Here is a 17,878-nt window from a genome sequence, read left to right as displayed (position 1 = left end):
ATTAGATGACTTTTTGCACAGGTTTAACGGGGTCATGTAACCTGTGCAGCAGTTAGGAATAAGCCATTTGAAACTCAAGCTTTAACCACAAAAAATAAATAAAAAAAAGTTTCATTAAAAAGAGCTGATTTGTTTCACTTACGCATTAATCTCTTGGAGATATCAGTGACTTAGCGGGCTGGACTTCTTAAGGAAAGTTTATCTGATTTTTGTTTGACTATACATCATGGAAAAGGCATCAAGCGTGGAGCTGTTGGATCCCGAAGACAAGAATCATCACTCAAATTCTGACACTGATACAGGCAGTGAGTAAACCATAGGACATGGAAAAGATATCAGTTTGTCTTGTAAAGCTGAGCATGATGGATTGTGCATCGCTGTACAATATAATACTCAGGAAAATAATACCTGGAACGATATTAAATAACATGAACCCACAAACCCACATACAGCTGCTGAACCATGGCACACAACTTTTTTTTCTCTCTGTCTTTTTTTAAGCAAAAATTATGTCTTCACACGAATCCGCTGGCCTCCTGGTTTAAAAAGCTGCTGAGTGTCTAATGAAAGCACGGTCATAATGAATTCAAGTGAATCTAACTGTCTGAGAGTCTAGTACCAGCTGAAGCAGCCAGGTTAAGTATTCCTTTTTAAAAGAGGCCTGACAGGATGTCTGATGTGTCCAGCAATAACTGCACTCATGCGGTGAGAGAAGTAAATAAAGAGACAAATTACTGACGAGGGAGTGTCTCACAAGCTTGTTTTCATAATTGAATCAGCCTCGTTTTCTTTTCCATAAAGCCCATCATTTATTTTCTCACTATATTCTCAATCCTGACTAATGAAAATGAGAAAAAGGAACGCTTCTGCCACAAATTTCCTTTCTAATCATTTTCTCCAACAAATCCCAGCATGGATCCAAGGGGCCTCTTCCATCAGCTGACATAGCACAAGAGGCAAGGTCCCGTCCATCACAGGCGCTCACAATGTAGAATCACCAATTAACCTAGCATGCCTGTTTTTGCACTGTGGCAGGAAATCAGTGGCAGAATAGGGAAAAACATGCAAACTCTGCACAGGCAGTGGAGAAAGTGCTAACCACTGCACCACTGTCCCGCCCTCACATTCTTTCCATAATATGAAAATAAACAGTCTTGTCTTGAACCAAATCCGTTGACAATCTGCATCATTACAAATACACTTTATATAAATATATTGGCAGGATGTTTTTCAGTGTAACACTGTCCCCCAGAGGGCAGTGGAGGTTTTGTAGCATGAAGATTAATTTGTCAGGTTCAGGATATTCATTCAAGAGGCAGTTTTGAATTGAATGGAAATCCATTTATTACTTTATTAGCCTTATATAACCTTAGGTGATATTTATAGTTGCACAGTTCATGACAAGTGAAGTAGCACAGTGGTGAATGTAAATAATTTAAATCGTCTCTGTTTTTAAGAAACGCCACGTTTCGTCACCACGTTTTTGTCTGGAGCTTTGGGTGTTATTACACAAGTTGTTTTGATTATGTGTTATGGATGGAAAAATGTAGCATGAAGATTTTCTTTCCGTCTCAGACTTTTGAGGGTTCCACTCAACCCCAGCTCAGTTTGTCGAGATCAACCTGTGCAGCATGGAGGGCCATTAAAATCCTGAAGGACTAGCCGTGGCCGTAGGATAACTTTCTTATGGCACCCTCAGGTAACGACCATCTCACCAAAATGCTGCTTCAGCTGCTCGAGGAATATGAAGGTTAAGACTGTGTGAGGGATGAGGCGGATAGCTGCAGGAACAAGACCCTGGACACAAATCAAAGCACTATTTCAGTGTCTTAATACTCTGTAGGTTACTACAGCACATAATTAGAAAGAGCTGTATAAAACATCATGTCTGCGTGAATGTGACATCCACCTTGTAGAACGCATTCGGCCCCAGCTTTGCTGTTTCTGTTAAGCAGTGAGACACGCTCTGAAACAAGGAGACAAAACACACAAGAGACATGCCAAGCTGTGTCATTTTCCCCATAACCAATGAATAAAACATACATAACATCAGAGTGATGACGGCGGGAGAACTCAGAGACCTAAATAAGCCAAACTCTCCTGCAAAACCAGATAACAGGAAAAGTCATTTTAAGACACTCACCCCATACTGAACTTCTGAATTCATTAATCTTGTTTTAACAACATCCAGTGGTTGACAGAGGATTGTAGCAGAGCCACCCTGCGCAAAAAAGAAGAACAGAGGGCTTATTTCAGAAAATCATGTGATGTTTGTCTTGCTATGCTATGACAGACGTGAGTCACTTACTGCAAACACACTCGCCAGGAAGTGAGTGAAGATGTTGTCAGTCAAGTAACCAGTAGCCAGAACCAACTCTTTGGACTGGTCGTAGCAGGCGAGCTGCAGGAGCAAAACACTCATGTGCTGCGTTAGTTGGCTCGCATTTATGGCTTTCTGTTTTGTTTCTTTATTTTTTAAAGAAGTGTATAATTTCCAAGAAAATACTTTTAAAAAATATCAGTGAAATAGACCTAAAACCCAAAATGTAGTTTTGGTTTAAATGCTGCAGGCTAATCTGTGTCCTTCCTGCCACAGAGCAAGAGCAAACTACACAGTGGATATACAGTTGTGGTCAGAAGTTCGTGGGTACTCATCATGGGCATACATGTCATGGTAATTTAGGGCTTTTAATGATTTCTTTGAAGTTTTCTTTCTCCAGGGTGGAATGATTATGCATAGATCTTTAAAGACGTTAAAAAAGAAGAATTGGATGCACAAGTTTTAATTTATTAGGATTTCCTCCAATCCATGCAGGGTCAAAAGTATACAGTATACAAGTAAACATCTACACACGCTCACTTAAATCTTAATAAGTCATGCTCAAGGCCCTACAGTGTTTTAACTAACTTAACAACACCAAGGCCTGTTAACATCTCGTTAGTGATCATGATTGTCTCCAACTGGTAGTTTCTCTTTGCCAGATAAAAAGGAATTTCTTAGACAGCACTTATTGGACTGAGCAGTATTCAGAATTTTGGCATTTTGCATGATAATTACATGCAGTATAATTTTTAGGGTTATACTGACCAATTTTAAAATTTTAAAAATACCAACATTTAAATGTATAGATTTTTTGAATTGAACTTTATGTGTAGCCTTTAAAATATATTTCCCTAAACAGCAAGCTAAGAAAAACTGAATAAACACAGTTTAATCAGCTGACTATCTGCATATTTAGCCATTAGAGATTTATATATAAAATATAAAATTATAACATTAAGGCCATTATGGTTCTGTCTTACAGTTTGCTGTTACTGCTCAAAAATTCACAGTTTCACTACATTTGCAGTCACTGTTGTATTGTAGGGCAGTTTATGACTTTACCTGTCCAACAGACACCAGCGCACCTCTAGAAGAAGCCATTGAAGCACCAGAGAACAGTTTCCTCAGCCCCTCTAAAAAGCACATTTCAAAAGGATGAACATTGTAAAGAAATCTTTAGTCAGTATTTGTTCTCTTGAGTTTAAGGATTGTGGATTTTAAACTTGTGACAGAACAGACAAAGGAAATAAAAATAAAGCTTTAATGGTACATAATCTATGGAAGCTTTCATGGACTTTACCTTCCTTACAGACACGTAAGAGCCCATCAAACACATGAGCATAACTGTAAAAAGGGAAAAAACTATCTTACAATATGGTTATTTGGATGAAAAGAACTATAATTGTCTGTAATTATGATTCGGGATGTATTCCCATTTTTCGTGCACTTACTTTCTTCTGAACTCTGCTGCCATCTTGACGTCATTCTGCATTCTGTAAAGATGAGAGATTTCAAAGCCGGTTGTCTGTCAGCACGTGCAGCCTTAACACTGATTGTCTTGCTTTTGCATTCTGGGAAAATTGACCATCTAAAATTGGAAGGCTTTTGTGCCACCACAACTTTTTTTCTTGTGTAGTTTGTACTTTTCCCAGCTATCTTCCTTTCACTTCACAACATTTCTACAGGTACCTACTTTGGATGTTTTGTTAGAAACCCCATTAACTTGTGTTTAGAAATATATATACACTCATAGACGCTTTGTTAGATAGTACCACGTTTGACCCCTTTTGCATTCAGAACTGCTTCAATTCTTCATGGCACAGATTCAACAAGGAGCTCGAAAAACTGCTCTGAGATTTCGGTCCACATTGACAAGACAGCATCATGTCAGTTGCTGCATATTTGTCAGCTGCACATCTATGATCTGCATCTCCTGTTCCACCACATCCAAAATGAGCCCTGGAGGCCTTTTTGATACAGTACGAGCTGGACATGTTCAGCAACATTATTCAGGTTGCCTGTGGCATTTAAATGATGCTCAGCTGGTAATAAGGATCCCAACGTTTGCACCACAAGCAGCAGCATGATGATACCAGTATGAATCAATGTTTTCCTGTTGTTTATGACAAATTCTGACCCTACTATCCAAATGTCAAAGCGGAAAAAGTCATCAGACTAGACATTTTTCCAACCTTCTGTTGCCCATTTTTTTCTTTTATTTATTTTCAATTTTCATAGCAATCAAAACACAAAATAGCATACACTGGACATGGTTACATCTGTGCAATCAGTAAGGAGAAATACAAAAACAGAAAAGTACCCAAGTACTAAGAACAAAATAAATAAGGGGTAGTGTAAAACTTAGCAGAGAAAGGGCAACTATCCGTTAGGTTCTGTCCTTGTATTCTCCACAATCTCAATCCACTCTTGCTGAAACTTTCCTTGACAGTTATTATTCTTTACCATGAGTGATTAACAGGAAACAGTGTCTGTTATCAGCTTTAACCATTCTATGAACTCTGGTTTAGCGTGGCTCCTCCAATGGCAAAGAATAATAATAATGGATTGCATTTATATAGTGCTTTTCTAGGCACCCAAAGCACTTTACAATTCCACTATTCATTCATTCTCACATTTACACACTGGTGCAGGTAAACCACAGTTGTAGCCACAGCTGCCCAGGGGCAGACTGACAGAAGCAAGGCTGCCATATCGCGCCATCGCCTCTGGCCAACACCAGTAGGTGGTAGGGTAAAGTGTCTTGCCCAAGGACACAACAACCAGGACAGAGAGAGCTGGGGGATCGAACCGGCAACCTTCCGGTTACAGATGAGCGTCCCAACCCCCTGAACCACAGTTGCCCCAATAACCTGAGAAGCACAGGGTAAAACAGCCCAAGCTCCCAGTAGGCACAACTGAAGCAATTCTGGTAAAGGCCTATGTAGCGACTATCCAATACAATGAATTACTTGAAGATCAACAGTCCCTGAAATACTCCGACCAGCCTATCTGGCAGCAACAACCATACCACCTTCAGAGTTGCGTCAGTCAACTTTCTTCCCCATTTTGATGTTCTCTTTGAACTTCAGCAGGTTATCTTGACCATGTCTACATGTCTAAATGCACTGAGTTCCTCTCATGTAACTGGCTGATGAGATATTTGTGTTAATGAGCAGTTGGACAGGTGTACCTAATAAAGTGGTCGGTGTTCGTGTATCCTTTGTTACTTTTTGGTATTTTTCTTTTTCTATTGTTGTTTGTTTTTTGGTCATCAAGCGCTCGCACAAATGTACGGTGGACAGAAACCGCAAAACTGCAAAAGTTATAAACAAATACATTTTTAAAATGCTGAAGATAATAAAACGGCCACTTAAATGGACCAGAACAAACTAAAAATAAATGTAGGCTTTTATTTGTAATATGTTTCATGATTCAGTTTTAATTTAATCTCCATTTAAATGTATATTAAATATTTATAGAATTATTATAACTATTAAAGTATTATGACAACAAAATTAATCACTTTTATCTCATGGCTGGAATGACAGCAAATTTAGACCTTAAACAGCAATGTAGTGGATGCACTGAACTATAAAATACAAACTATGACTTTTATGTGGTGAACCACAAAAATACATTAGATTCTACATGTGAAGTGCAAACAGATACAAAGACATAAACACTGTATCTCACCTTACATTCACCAGGTCAGTTGGGGTCCCAATGAAACCACCGGTAAAACCTGATGAAGGAAAAACAACATCTTCAAATAAAATTTTAAGTATAAAATGAAACAACATCTTTAAATAAAATTTAAGCTATTTTGCACCATTTACCTCCAAAGGCACCCAGGAGGACTTTCTGGTGGAAAGGCATAGGACCTTTATTTTTTCTCTTCATCTTATCCCTGACGGTCTCGTAAATGGCAAATCGTGACAAAGAATATGTCATCTGGACAAATGAATAAACAAAAACAGCTATGTCAAAGAGAGGAAGCGTGTACGGCTGATAAAGGTTTTATGGAAATGAGTGTTGTTTTTGACCTGCCGGCAGAGGGAAGCAGTGAGCCCGCTGTAGAGAGCCAGAAAACCCTCTCTTCTCACTACGTTAAGAGTCATCCCAATCATCCTCATCCTCACTTCCTGCTGTGTTTGCAAGTGGACCTGGAGACAACCACAAGGAAGCAGCAATAAGAGTCAGTGGCACTTTTAGTGAGAATTGGCCTTAGAGATATGTAAAGTTCCTGTCTTTAAAACTGTTAATATCTAGTCTGAAAATATATCTCACGCTCTAATATTACCAGCACCATTCAGTCAGTATCCTAAATTAAAGAAAACCAATGCAATAAGTGGATAATAGCTGCAAGAAATGCAAAACTGTGCCACTAAACATACACTACAAATGTTACTATCATTTAAAGCACCTTAAGGAATCAAAGCAAGCCTAATGATTGCCATAATAAAGGCAATTTGGCTGCATAATAGTCTCATCAGCCTAGTGAAATTCTAAGAAACTGCTAAAATGAATATTGCCACAACACATTATTCCAAATTTTATCATCAGCAGGTAAATAGAAAACCAAAATAGCCCAGAGCCACGATGAAAGAACATCTCAGACACATCAGTGAGGCCTACCTGGATCTATTTTGTCTCTGCTGAATGGAAGGATTGTGCTGTGGTGTTAATTCAAATTCAATAAGCTCTATAATTTACCTTTATCAAATCCAGTGGATGGGTTACACAGGCTGCTGCACTGGACGAGACTCCACCAAAATACCAACGAGAGACGCGGTTCTCCTGCATGCTGTCAGTGAGGCAAACTCCAGAGGGGGAAAAAGCCAAAGGGTCGACTTCTCAGAGGCTCAAAGGACAACTTTGCCCGAGGGTGCTCTTTTCATCCTTTTTCCCCTCAGCACTTCTGGTGATGCGTGGCCACAATTCATCTTAAAAATCAACGGGAGTCATCTCAATGTAAATCTGTATTTTTGTTTCTTTTGAAGCAGTGGACAAATATAATGAGTGTGCCTCCGTACTTACTTCATGTTTGTGTGCCAAGAAGAAGAGGGGTGCAGCTGGTTCATGGGAGAAAGTGTACGTGACCAATATAAAAATAGTAAGCGGGCTTGACCGCTGCTGTAGTTTTGAAATTGTGGCATGCCGACACACCGACATGGAGCAAAGGTCTCGAAGTTTAAACAAATATTTGTCAAGGATAGATTTTTCTAATTATAGCTTTCAGACTCCAGGTCATACGCACAAAAGGTTACAAGGTTACAACATTTTGAACAACAGTGATGCACAGCAACATTATTATTTTTATACTTTTCTGAAAGTTCCTACAGCTAATGCAACCGCCTGGGTTGTTGAACATGACATGATTTTAAATGAGTGTTATGAATGAGCAGCCTGGCACAGCAGCACTTGGGCTGACTCAGAGGGAGGGCACTCATGACAGATGATACAAACAGCAACTGGATACCCACTCTAAGTTGGAGCAAAGGTAAGATGTGAGCAGACACAGGCAGGCATGGGTAATGACAGCTAGCAATAGTCAGGACTGAGATTTAGGTTTCTTTCTAATGCTTTAACATGAGTTGTTGTTGCTGGGCCTCTTTCAGGGAGCTGTGTTTGGTCAGATTGGGGGTGGTTGCAATTTGGCCTACCGTCTGTGAAATAAATGAGATGGGCAAAACGATAACTGCAAGGTCTAGAATAAAAATGAAGTTGAATGAACAACAGGCTTAACCTTCATGTTGATAGGATTTATTGCAGGCCTGCTCCATTATTTTCTGCTGGCTGTAGCTACACCGGTTGAGAATGCAATCAAGTCAGACTGCAGACATTAATCTACTGCACATGAATCCAAATCTTTAAGGTTACACTGAGATTAAATAACAAGAACCAACTAGGAGTTAGGTCTATATGGATGTAATATTGCACTGATGCTGGATGTTTGCAGTTGGTAGACCGTAGGCTGACATCAGTTACTTGAAGTGTAGGAGAGTGATATGCTGCTGCCCTCTGCTTTATGCTCAATTGCTGCATTAAATTGTATACAGCTGGATTTTGTTTTTATCGTAAAGTGAGTTAAAATGAAACCTGTGACTGATTTAATGTGGTGACTTCCTTCAGCAGTCCAGGCCAGGCTTGCAATGCTATGACCCAGCCAGAAGCCATCATCACTAACACAGCAAAGTATCATTTTCATTCTCCGGGACAATTTTCTACGACTCTCATCAGGACTAAAGGGTTTTTCCCCCACACACACACTGTAGGAAAACTGGATGACAAGCCATTTCTTTTACATGTTCTTCACAGAGTTTTTAATCACTTATGTTGCGTTGCTCTTTCTCATGTTTCATCCGTACACTTCTGTCTTCATTCTTCCTGCTCTCCATCTGTGCTTTGCATTTGTTCTTGTGACAGATGTAAAAACAGACTGTATTCTCTCTGAGTTTTAGATGTGTCACAATAGATTAAGTCTGGGTGTTGACATAAAAACTAAACATGTTAAATTATCAAAGCACTAAAATTTACAGACAGGTTTAGTCTTAAAAAAAACTAAAAGCAAAACTCCATCATGATTTGGCACACACACCTTCATCAGGGAATGAAACAGAGTTAATGAAATCACTTGATCCTTCTACTTTTCAGTGGTGTTTCACCATTAGGGATTTCCCATTAATGGTATTCCCCCAGTGATAAGCTTCCACCCAGGATCAAAGTGGAATATTCCACCAGTGAAAAGATATAAGAGCAATCTTCAATACCTGGACAGATTCATGCTTCAGTGACAAACAGTTACTGAGACTACTTGATTAAAACAACTAGCCAACATATCTGCTGTGAAAAAAGCACTATAAAAACTGTTCTATTAACATTATACTGCCATGATAGCAGGTATGAAATTGAGTCCCTTTAATGTTCTCTACATACTTCTTGACATGTACGTCCTTGCACCCTCTAGTGTTCATAAGTACAAAGCACCTGACTCCTCACCTTCTCCTATAATTATAATTAATCAGATATTGTTTATTTTTATATTCTTCAGGGGGTTTTTCTTTTTACAGTCAGCAGTCTGCAGGTGACTTTGTGCAGGGTTAGCAGTTTATGATCCTTATGTGAACCCCTTTGAAGAGACAGATTCTCCAAGAGGAAAAGCAATCCAACACTAGTTTTAAAATAACTGTATAATTTTTCTTCTTTACATGCTGACTTAAAAAAAAACAACTGTTTTTCCAAGTAGTTGCAGACAAAATAAGATTGTCTACTTACAGCAACTAAATGCATTTAGGCAAGTAGACATAAAATGGGCGGAATGGAAAGCAGATTTAAAGGACTTTGAAAGTGACATAGTTCGTAATGACAGCTGGGCTGGACCGAGTACTTAAAGTAACTGCTGATCTGCTGGGGTTTTCTCACACGACCATCTCTAAGGTCTCTTCTGACATCTCAGTGTTAGATGTCAGAAGAGAATGAGCGGTCTCCTTTAATCTGATAGGACAGCAACAATAATTTGAATAACCACTTGTTACAACCAAGGTATGCAGAAGAGCATCTGTGAACAAATCAGACCTCGATGCACATGGGTTACAGCAGCACAAGACCACACTGGTTGTCACTTATGCCAGCTAAGAGCAGGAAACTAAAAGTAGAGTTTGCACAGATTCATGAAAACTGTTATTTGTTTTGAAGGCAAAAGGGGTTCAGAGGAAGGTATACCTAATTAAGTGTCCAGTTAGTGTAAATGGAGTAAATTAATTTCTCTCCAAATCATACGTCATCATAGACATTGAAGTTTTTTTCCTCTTTTAGGAAAACCTACTCATTTGTGTTCATTTCAACACTAAGGTTTACTCAGAAACAAAATGACATGTAAGTGCTGTTATCCAGCATTATTATGACCTCTGGTGGACAACCACAGTAAAGCATAATCTAGTGAAATTCACTGTTCCACTATAAATGTTCAGTCAACACAGCACACATGAAATCTTGATTACACTCTCATCAAGTTTTCCATAAATTCAGCCACACGACCAATAACACATAAGAGCAAAATAATTATTTCAACTTTAATCACATTATTAACATTTCAATGAGATTTATCTGGACTCAGCCCTGCCATTCTCTGAACTACACACAGTATTTGGTGCTCCTCAACATCAGTCATCTGTATCAACCTGGAAACCACAAGATTTAACCTTGTGAGAAGATTAAACACAAAGAATTACAAACTGACTTCAGCCTCTTTCAGACATGCGCTCCTTCCCATTGATCTGACAGCATCTTGGTGTGGTAATGGTTTCGTGTCCATCAGCACCCTGATCACTCCTCTGGAGGTAGGACGCAATAAATTTCAACAGTAGCAGACCAACTGTGCATGCATCTTTGGCGAGTTACTCAGCTCACAAGAGAATGAAATTAAAAGCAGAAAAGTTTACATCGTTTCTAATTTGGAATATGATTCAAGCATTCTTCCTAATACAGAAGAGATCTTTTTAGAGCATGCATGTGGGGGGGCAGGGTACAGCTCTCTCTGCAACACCACGCAGCACATGCAGCTCTTTGTAACAATGACAGAGAGAGACGTCTAAAAGTGTGGCTACACTTGCCTACAGTTGGTACCAACACTACTACTGTACTACTACTACTCAGTCTGTCGTAGGAACGTCAGACAGAAAACAGAGGAACATTAATGTGATCAGTGGCCGATTGACACAATGCCATTACTGCAATGTTATTCATCCCATGTCTGAAAAAGGCGTTACTCTGCATCCAACCAATCTCCTTAGCTTGTTTGTGACAAGTGTATCAGACAAGCGAACCACCAAACAGTGCGGCGGCACATCTGCGAAGGCTGCGTGCCGGAGAGTTCAGTCTCAGCTGTACCGTCCCGACCTGACGTTGTAAGGGGACGGCGTTAATGTCAGAAGGCATTTGTTTCCATTTCTCTTACGATCCACGTCTTTGTCGTACAAAAAAAAAAAAAAAAAAAAAAAAAAAAAAAAGGGGGGGAGGAAAGAAAACAAAGAAAAAGAAATAAACTCAAGGATGAAGTGCATGAGTAGCAAAATGATGGCAAACAGTGGGCATAAGGGCAGACGAGATCTACTCCAACTCCACGGTGCCACCTGCTGCCTCCAGGGCTGCTTTTAATTTCTCTGCCTCTTCTTTGGATACGTTGGCCCGGATTTCCTGTGGAAGAGACTCCACTAGTTTCTTAGCCTGTTTCAAATAAAGAGGAGGGAGAAAAAAACAATTAGTGAAGTTAACAAATTTGTGCTTTGAGAAGCTTTAACACTGCAGACAAAGCAAATCACACGATACACAATGTTTGCTTGTAGTTACTGCTCACAATAAAAAGAAAGAAATAAGAAACACTTGATCACCACAATACAACAAATTCATATCAATCTGTCAAGTTAGAAACTGTTGGGAATGCATTTCACCCACTTTGGTGCAAATAAAATGACAACAGGTTCACTGTAGAGCCAACACCACAGACAACCTCTGTGAGCAAAGGACCCACTAAAAGACGTCAACCCATGCTACCCTCATGCCCTCTGACAGTTTGGTCAGAAGAATGCACATGACGAGCTTGCTGGAGGTCATGTAGTAGGACTGGCAATTCTTTGCTCAGAGGAGCAGACGCTGATGCCCTTGATATCCTTCTACAGCCCTGTTCAGCCTTCCTTGTGTAACAGCCCACCTGCATCACCTCACCACTCTTGAGAACATGCTGGGAGACATAGCAAACCTTCTCATGACAGCATGAGTGGATGTGTCATCCTGGATGAGCTGGACTGCATGTACTGTTTTATGCTACCAGCAGTGACAAAGTACACCTGTTGAGATTTTCATTTGCACCAAAGCAGCTGAAACTGATTCACAAAATAAATTTGACTGATTTTGCATACTATTATGTAATAATATATGCATATTATTACCTCCAAAGCGTCATCTCATAAACTTTTTATATCTCACATTCTAACACTGGCCCATTAACACTGCTTTTTGCCAAAAGCTACAATGAGCCCGCTTAAATAGCTCCAAGAGTGAGACTTACCTGCACCAGATTCAAGCCCTGGATGCAGTTTTTCACTTCCTTTATAAGCTTTACTTTTTCAGCAGCTTTCAATTCTGTCAATTTTACTGTAAAGTGAGTCTTCTCCTTCTTTGCTGGTGCTGCCTCCTCCTCTGCAGCCTAGTTGCAAAAGGAACACAAAAGAGGTCATTTAACTGTGCGCACAGAGCCTCGCTGGCCACATCAACTATGAGTGGCTTTAAATTCCTAAGCTAGACATCTGAAAAAGAACAATAATGATGCATGTTGCTACTTAAGCCATTAATGATTTATAAGGCAGTCTTCAGAACTTCCCTTTAAAAACAATCATCAATACCTGAGCTGCAGGGGCAGCTAATGTCGCCATCGCCCCCATCGGCATCATTCCGACACTCTCAATGTTCAGAGTTTTCTGTGGTAAAGACAAACAAGTTATCACTCAACATTTAACACAAATGGACAGCAAGAAGCTCAGACAAATTGCACTGTGGTTTCAAGATTCCCACAAACCTTGAGGAGTTCGTTGAGATCAGACACCTCTAACAAGGTGAGGCTGGCTATGTCACTGACAAGCTGCTGGATTTTGGGGGAATACTGTTTGGGGGCTCCATCTAGAGGAGGGGTGGCGATGGCATCTGAAGACGAGGCTGGACTGGTTTTCAGAAGTCTGAGAGCACACAAGGCTGGTGTCTGCCGCTGAAGCTGTTGCCTGGGAAAGTGAAAACCGATTAGCTAAACGGCAGACTGTATCCACATATTCAGCATGGTGTGGATCACACCTGGCATCATCCACTGCCATATTTTGACTTTTCTACTGCTTTACAAAACAATCCTTCTTACATTTAAAGTGCAGACTGCCTAACTTATGCATAATTAATGGTCTCAATTTGCAAACCACCAAATAACCCCTCAAGCTTCTCACTGTGTAAAGACAGTAGCTATTACTATGAGATGAGTTTGCTTTCTTATTTCACCTGGAGGACACTGTTATGCTTATCGCGTTAATCGTGGCTCAAGAGTTGGGAGTTCGCCTTGTAATCGGAAGGTTGCCGGTTCGAGCCCCGGCTTGGACAGTCTCGGTCGTTGTGTCCTTGGGCAAGACACTTCACCCGTTGCCTACTGGTGGTGGTCAGAGGGCCCGGTGGCGCCAGTGTCCGGCAGCCTCGCCTCTGTCAGTGCACCCCAGGGTGGCTGTGATTACAACGTAGCTTGCCATCACCAGTGTGTGAATGTGTGTGTGAATGGGTGAATGACTGGATATGTAAAGCGCTTTGGGGTCCTTAGGGACTAGTAAAGCGCTATATAAATACAGGCCATTTACCATTTAACAACAAATTATGGTAATTTGGCAAGCAAAAAACCCTGAAATTCCAGTTTTGCATCAGCAAATAATGCTGTACAAAAACACCACACCACAAAGGATTTGGCAGGATTCTGCAGGTACTGGCTAGCTTTGGTTGGAGAGTCACGCATCCCTGGTAAGAATAGTAAGAAGAGATTTGTTGTATGTTATATGCAAGATGGCACAAGAATGCAAAGCAGTCGCTTAGGGCGGGCAGGACTGGTTGACATTATGGCCCTGTTGAGCTTACAATTGCATTATATAACAAAGGTTATATATCAGCTCAATCTTCTTCTTTGTTACCCGTCATTGTTTAGCAACCTCGCTATCTATGAATGCAGGACTGTAATCATGTAATCAAAGAAAGTATGTAGACCTAGAAATGCACTGTGGAAGGGGGGGCAGGAAGCTCAGTCCTGTTAGTAAAACTGACAGCATGGTGGTTCTGCATGCCTTCTCAAACATCTCAGACTTGAGATTTCATAATGATAGACGTGGACAGCTCAGCTGAGCAGTTGCTCTTCATTGATTGCATGGAGGCCAGTTGGATGAGGGACGTACAGACGATGCCCTTATAGTGTCTGATGGTTACAACAAATTGTCAGGCATGTGGACAACCCACCCCCAAAGCTTCCCATTCTACTTGTGATTACAAAATTTAAGTCCCTTATCCCCAAACAAACCCCTGGGGACTTGCAGGCAAAAAATTAATAAATACAAAAATTAAAAAAAAGAAATAGTGGTGCAAAGGGCAGTCAGCCTCCATGTAACCAGGGCGACACTGGAGGAAACTACAGCTTTGGCTGAGAGGTCCTGATAAGGATGAAGAGGGAGAAGCGCTCCAGGACAAGCCACGGTGGCTTACATCACAAAATCTCCAGCTGACAGTCAGGACATGTCTGTTTTAAGACACAACTGCCTCTTTTACACACATGGCATTGAAAGTCAAGATTCCCTAAAACCACAATATTTGTCGATTTGAACCCCAGTGGTGGCTCTACAGTCAGTTTTAACAGGGTAATGTAGCCTATCAGCTATAAAAAATGTTTTAAAAAAAATCATCCAGGGTATTTTTACTGCTGTCAAATACCAAGAAAGTCCCATTTGACCAGTGTAGGTAAGAAAAAAAAGGTCAAAGCCATGCTTTGACGAAGCCATAAAGGTACACTGCGTTTTGTGTCATTAGTCGGACAGCAGAGCTCACTTGGTCACGTTGTTCAAGATGAAGCCTGCTAGGGAACACTTAACGCCGGCTAACCTACTTAGCACACAGCCGCAAACCATTAAATTCATTTCTGTGCTAACACAAGGCGCATCGTCTGTCTTTAGACGAATTAAAAACACAACATCATGTTCTCCATCCAAATTAAGCGGCAGCAGTGGCCGGCTCTCTGCCCTTGAAGCCGCAGACACTCGGATACAGGTGTACTCCGCCTGTTACGTACCGATGCGTGCTGGCTGCGGCTCGCAGCGCGGTGCGGAGGCAGCGGCTGGTGCAGAACATGCCGACGGTAAATGGAGCCGGAGGTCCTCTCGCTGAGAAAACAGACAAATTTATCACACACACGTCTCCTTCCAGCGGATCCTCTCCCTCAAAAGCACATGGCGTCCCCTCTACTCCTGACCTACCCACAATGCATTGCGTGAACTGTTAAAAAACCTAAATTCAACTGCTACGGGAGCCCACAAGGGACAATGACTGTGCGTGAGAGAGCGACAGAAAGAAAGTAAGTTTGAAATAATAATAATAATAATAATAATAATAATAATAATAATAATAATGTCCAGTCTCATCTTCCCATCTCTAGCATTATCACTTCAATGCCATGCAGTGACTCATAGTGCTCCATTATCTGTTTTTCTATCCAGGTGTCTTTACTGCATTAACAGTGTGGTTGGGATTATTAATGCCCAAAAATTAAGCTGTTACAGTCACATGCTTTCCAGATGGAATTGCATAGTGGATCAACATGTGAAGGGATTTTGCTGTGTTCAGAATTCATCAGCTTTGACATTATCCACAACACCACTGGCTCAGATTCAGCCCGAAACCATGTCAGATCCAGATCCGAGGTCCTGTGTTTGGACTTTCTTAACAAGGCTTAACAAAACGAAAGAAAAAAATAGTAAATGAGTGAAAAGTCAGAATTGGAGAATTATTGGTCAAGACCACTTTAAAAATGTAAAGTGGACTGGCTCCTTGCAAGCAAAGTAGAAAGAAATAAGAGGTGACTCGAGACTATAGCTGTCCTACTATTTGCTGTGCATGTGCACGTGCGTGTGTCCTACCTGTAGCGTACCAATGCTGGGCACTTGGACACTGGGAAGGAGCATGAAGGAAATCCTCTTAATCAGGTAATCTCTCCACCCATCTGCTGCTACTGTCATCCACCAACATACCATTCCCTCCACTGGCCTTTATCGCCAGTGCAAATAAAAGGTAAGAAGCATCCGCTGAGAGAACAATGCAATGCATGGGAGTGCAATGCTAGATAAAAGAGGCACACATCTTTTCTTTTTCCTTCAGGCCATGCTGCTGTCTCCTCAGGCTGAAAGGAACTGGGAGAGTGTTTGTTCAGTGCTCGAAGATGTGTTGGAGAGCCAGTCACACAGGCAGTTATTTGCTTTAGAGCTTGGTTCTGGAACTGGCCAGCATATCATACGGTTTGCTCAGAAGATGCCCTTTGTCATTTGGCAGCCATCAGACATCAAAGAGGATTCTCTAGAGAGGTTTGTGCCTTTCAGAAAGTGCTTGCCATGTTGACGTGTCAGTATAGTTATGTGTGACAGAAAGATTTACGAACATATTCCAGTTAAATCAATGATCTGTTTAAACAAGTGATTTGTTGAAGTCTACGGATTTGACATTAAATCTAAAATGAAGCTCGCACACACCTTGTTGGCAGTATCAAGGCATATATTGCTGCAACCCAAGCAAAGACGGTGCTACCACCTGTTCACCTGGATGCCAGTGAACCGTGGGAGAAATGGGCAGGACTGAGTCACAACTCCTGTGACGTTATTATTTCCATTAATTTACTACAATACAGCTCCTTCAAAACAGCCCAGGTAGGCCTGGTCGCTTATAAATCAACTGAAGAGATTGAGATAAATCCCCAGAGTATTTTATTTACTTATCATTTTCTCAGGGAGTGTTCAGTGGAGCAGGACAGATCCTCAAACAAAACGGCCTTTTGATAACATATGGGGTACGTAATGATAGTTAATTACACTACAAATAAACCTGAACCTACTAACTGATGTCAACTTAAAACATTTCTCAGGTGTATGCTGTTAATGGCATCATCACACCAAGTTGTAATGAAAAGCTGGATGAGGAGCTACGAAAAATGTGAGTAGCAGCTATTTGGTAATATGTGTATGTGGTTGGCTGTTAGGATAAGATATGAACCATGTTCTGTTGCATACAGGAATCCAGACTGGGGTCTTCCAGATATCGACGTGCTCAGACAGCTGGCCTATGGGAACGGGATGCGTATGGAGCGGATAGTAAGTCACGTATCTCGGCTTAGAGGCAATTCCACCTCCCAGCAGCATGCCTTTTACACTTGTAATGTTTCCTTCTTTTAGATTGAGATGGAAGAATACTACAAATGCCTCATCTTCAGAAAACTCTAAAGAAGCCAAAATACCAAAAGGACATTAAATTATTAGTTCACATCAGTTATGAGTGTAAGTCTATAGTCTTTATATTTGTAAGACAATTCTGCAATCTGATAATGGATATAGTTGAATAAAAGCTTTAAAAAAACCCTCCTCTGTGTGTGGTTACAAAATACAAGTCGAGGCACGTGGACAGTAAGAACCAGATATTTATTAAATATAATTTTAAAATTACTTCAAAGTCAGATCAGTATGTTGGAATAAAGAAGTTCACAGACGCCAACTGAAGAGTTACAGAAACCACTGATCGGGTGTGTGATACATACATGCAGCACATCATGTTTGCTCTGCAAGCTTTTCTTCACTTCTCGATACTCAAGTAGACTTTCGAAAGAGTGCCCACATGTACTCCCGATGCAGGCATCTGTATATGTGATAATTACAACTAATAGAATGTAGGCTGGGACTCCTGGAGGAAACTTGCACTTTATTACAGGTTAGGTTCATATGCTTCTGTTTTGTGATG

The 17,878-nt window shown here is 40.7% G+C and overlaps 3 protein-coding genes across 3 annotated transcripts; 1 reads left to right on the top strand and 2 right to left on the bottom strand.

Annotated features, from left to right (window-relative positions):
• Positions 1 to 1,695: 1,695 nt before the first annotated feature.
• Positions 1,696 to 7,126, bottom strand: slc25a10a (solute carrier family 25 member 10a). Its single transcript, XM_063470694.1, has 11 exons — positions 7,037 to 7,126; positions 6,367 to 6,486; positions 6,160 to 6,274; positions 6,017 to 6,065; positions 3,775 to 3,816; positions 3,624 to 3,667; positions 3,386 to 3,456; positions 2,309 to 2,401; positions 2,144 to 2,221; positions 1,910 to 1,966; positions 1,696 to 1,797 (listed from the first exon to the last, which is right to left on the bottom strand). The coding sequence occupies exons 1-11, from the start codon at positions 7,124 to 7,126 to the stop codon at positions 1,696 to 1,698; spliced, it is 861 nt and encodes a 286-aa protein (XP_063326764.1).
• Positions 7,127 to 11,337: 4,211 nt separating this feature from the next.
• Positions 11,338 to 15,406, bottom strand: mrpl12 (mitochondrial ribosomal protein L12). Its single transcript, XM_063471992.1, has 5 exons — positions 15,174 to 15,406; positions 12,897 to 13,095; positions 12,724 to 12,798; positions 12,390 to 12,527; positions 11,338 to 11,548 (listed from the first exon to the last, which is right to left on the bottom strand). The coding sequence occupies exons 1-5, from the start codon at positions 15,230 to 15,232 to the stop codon at positions 11,432 to 11,434; spliced, it is 588 nt and encodes a 195-aa protein (XP_063328062.1). The 5' UTR covers positions 15,233 to 15,406; the 3' UTR covers positions 11,338 to 11,431.
• Positions 15,407 to 15,617: 211 nt separating this feature from the next.
• Positions 15,618 to 17,493, top strand: zgc:103625 (methyltransferase-like 26 B). Its single transcript, XM_063471991.1, has 7 exons — positions 15,618 to 16,168; positions 16,256 to 16,458; positions 16,635 to 16,797; positions 16,878 to 16,937; positions 17,013 to 17,080; positions 17,160 to 17,238; positions 17,320 to 17,493. Exons 2-7 carry the CDS (start codon positions 16,259 to 16,261, stop codon positions 17,365 to 17,367), a joined length of 618 nt encoding a protein of 205 aa, XP_063328061.1. The 5' UTR covers positions 15,618 to 16,168; positions 16,256 to 16,258; the 3' UTR covers positions 17,368 to 17,493.
• Positions 17,494 to 17,878: the final 385 nt, after the last annotated feature.

The sequence above is a fragment of the Pelmatolapia mariae genome, linkage group LG4 (genome assembly GCF_036321145.2).
Source record: "Pelmatolapia mariae isolate MD_Pm_ZW linkage group LG4, Pm_UMD_F_2, whole genome shotgun sequence".
Taxonomy (NCBI): Eukaryota; Metazoa; Chordata; class Actinopteri; order Cichliformes; family Cichlidae; genus Pelmatolapia; species Pelmatolapia mariae.
This window is presented reverse-complemented; position numbering and strand designations above follow the sequence as displayed.

Coding starts and splice junctions, on each gene's coding strand:
- mrpl12 (XM_063471992.1), bottom strand. CDS start 15,232: ATGTTCTGCACCAGCCGCTGCCTCCGCACCGCGCTGCGAGCCGCAGCC. Junction 12,799..12,896: donor ATCTCAACGAACTCCTCAAG/GTTTGTGGGAAT, acceptor TCTTTACCACAG/AAAACTCTGAACATTGAGAG. Junction 11,549..12,389: donor AGGGCTTGAATCTGGTGCAG/GTAAGTCTCACT, acceptor TATTTGAAACAG/GCTAAGAAACTAGTGGAGTC.
- slc25a10a (XM_063470694.1), bottom strand. CDS start 7,126: ATGCAGGAGAACCGCGTCTCTCGTTGGTATTTTGGTGGAGTCTCGTCC. Junction 6,487..7,036: donor ATCCACTGGATTTGATAAAG/GTAAATTATAGA, acceptor GGTTGTCTCCAG/GTCCACTTGCAAACACAGCA. Junction 3,817..6,016: donor ACTGACCTGGTGAATGTAAG/GTGAGATACAGT, acceptor TCATCTTTACAG/AATGCAGAATGACGTCAAGA.
- zgc:103625 (XM_063471991.1), top strand. CDS start 16,259: ATGCTGCTGTCTCCTCAGGCTGAAAGGAACTGGGAGAGTGTTTGTTCA. Junction 16,798..16,877: donor GCTCCTTCAAAACAGCCCAG/GTAGGCCTGGTC, acceptor TCATTTTCTCAG/GGAGTGTTCAGTGGAGCAGG. Junction 16,938..17,012: donor GCCTTTTGATAACATATGGG/GTACGTAATGAT, acceptor AACATTTCTCAG/GTGTATGCTGTTAATGGCAT.